Source organism: Bison bison, unplaced genomic scaffold (assembly GCF_000754665.1).
Source record: "Bison bison bison isolate TAMUID 2011002044 unplaced genomic scaffold, Bison_UMD1.0 scf7180017864472, whole genome shotgun sequence".
In the NCBI taxonomy this organism is placed as follows: Eukaryota; Metazoa; Chordata; class Mammalia; order Artiodactyla; family Bovidae; genus Bison; species Bison bison.
In genome coordinates, this window is record NW_011495033.1 from 4,797,153 (window position 1) to 4,799,457 (window position 2,305).

At 53.2% G+C, this 2,305-nt stretch overlaps 1 protein-coding gene across 1 annotated transcript in view; it reads right to left on the reverse strand.

The window, feature by feature from the left end:
• Positions 1-406: 406 nt before the first annotated feature.
• Positions 407-2,305, reverse strand: part of KSR1 (kinase suppressor of ras 1) — a 49,593-nt gene continuing 47,694 nt past the window's right edge. Inside the window, exons 17-18 of the mRNA XM_010861694.1 lie at positions 2,097-2,232; positions 407-544 (exon numbers count right to left, since the gene is read on the reverse strand). Of these exons, the coding sequence (XP_010859996.1) occupies positions 407-544; positions 2,097-2,232 (274 nt within the window). The remainder of the gene's footprint in view (positions 545-2,096; positions 2,233-2,305) is intronic.

Sequence of the window (2,305 nt, forward strand, 5' to 3'; positions counted from 1 at the left end):
TGGAGGGGGATTTAGGGAGTTTGGGATGGACATGTATGCACTGCTATATTTAAAATGGATAACTGATAAGGACCTACTGTATAGCACAGGGAATTCAGCTCAATGTTATGTGGCAGCCTGGATGGGAGGGGAGTTTGGGGGGAGAATGGATACAGTATATGCTTGGCTGAGTCGCTCTGCTGGGCACCTGAAGCTACCACAGCATTGTTAACTGGCTGTACTCTAACATAAAATAAAAAGTTTTTTAAAATGTGGTGAACAGAATCCCAGTACCCCTTGGGCAAGGGAATGAGTCCCCTCTGGCTAACCAGCTCTAGGGGTTCCCTAGGTAGAAGTCTCAGGCAGACAGAGCAGATGGTGCCCCATCCCCAAGACACCTGGCTGCGGGTCTGGCTCCAAGGGGTACTTACTCAGCAGACTTCCAGAAGTGCCCAGGGTGCGAGAGCCGCCGGTTCAGCTTGGGCAGCTTCTCCAGCATGTCCATCAGCAGGGGGAAGCTGGGCCGCTCCTGCAGGTCGAAGGCCCAGCAGGCAGACAGGATCTCCTGCAAGGCGAGACGCCACGAGAAGGCATGAGAGCTGGCAGGGAGCAAGAGGGGCGCAGCAGAGGCCCTCTGCCCAGGGTCCCTTTGATGCTCCCGGGCACCAGCACCCCCCAAGCTGATGGTCCCCCGACCCTCCTGCCGACACTGAGGTGACCAGCCATGGCTGGAATACAGCCAAGAAATAACTTAATTTCAGAAGTACTCTAAGGCTTCCAGTTAAAATGAAAAGCATGGGCCTGCCTCTCCTTCTTCCTTCCTTGACCTCCCTGGAATAACAGTCACAAAGCCAAAAGACAGGTCAGAAGAAAGAGATCACAGACGTTTAGAATGGAAAGCAGAAGGCAGCATGTTGACAGGTGAGCCACAAGATATTCAGAAGGTGTACAGGGCGGGGCTGCAACAGAGGTGGGAGCCTGTGCATTGCAGGAATGGAGGCTGGAGTGACAAGACCGACTGGGCGTAGGGCAGAGGAGTCGGCAGAACAGCTGTCTTGACCACCCCAAGTGATGGCAAAGCCCTTCTCCTGCGGCCTACTCTCTCGATCCAATCATCCACACTGCATCCCCATTGGCCTTTCAATTCAGGAGAACTTCCTGTAGAAGAGAGGCCTGCACACATGACCAGGCAGGTGGGGACCCAGCGAGACTCACAGCCTAGGTGGCACTTTACCTGGACGAGCACCAGGTGGTCCCCCCAGAGGCCTCCACTGCCATGCTGCCCAGGAACCCCCTGGAGCTCCTTATCAACACCCCGCTGGCATCTGTCTGCTCCAGGCCCACCTGACTCATGAGCGCATGGCTAACACTGAAAACACCGCCCCTGGACTCCTGCACATATCACGGTGCCAGGCGGGGTGAATTTACACACTGCGATGCAGAGAAACCATCAGTCACGCGAGGGGAGCAAACCTATGATGATTTGGCCTCTTGAAAACGAATTTGCTGGGGAAATCTTGACTAGTTCTTGAACACTCGAGAAAGACGTGGAGGAGAAAGATCTGATACTACCACAACCCCACTGTTTGTACTTTAGGGAGTGAAATTTGTTGTTATCTTTCTAGTAAGTAACATACAGGCTTTATTATCTTTCTCATAATTTAACAAAACCAAGAGCTTTATTTCCTTTTTTTTTTTTAAAGATAATTGTTTTTTAAAGGTTAACAGTGGGGTAGTGGAGGATACAGGCTTCATGTGTGTGTATATGTGTGTGTTTGTACTCAGTCATGTCAGATTGTTTGCGACCCCATGGACTGTAGCCCGCCAGGCTCCTCTGTCCATGGGATTTTCCAGGTAAGAATACTTGACTGGGTTGCCATTTCCTACTCCAGGGGATCTTCCCAACCTAGAGATCAAACCCATATCTCCTGCGTCTCATGCATTGGCAGGCGGATTCTTTACTACCCACCACCTGGGAAGCTCACAGGCCTCCTAGCCAGCAGCATGGAGGCCAGCCTGACATGCAGTGGTTCCACTTCTCAGGTGGGTGAAGGAAGGGCAGCCGGGCACTGGCCCTCTAGCCCCACCACCCTCTCCAGCGCAGGGCAGCTACTCACAGTGACTTCCTTCCCCAGGCTGATGGAGGCCAGGACTCGCTTCATGCCCTCTCCACTTCCAATCTGCCAGATCAGGGCCTCTGCAGCTTGGTTCTTGAAGGGCCAGTCTCTGGCTTGCAGCTCATACCAAACAGTCCTGTGGAGACCACGCATCCACATGGTGTGAGCTCCTGAATGGCTCCGCTCAGCTCACACTAGCAGGGCGTGGG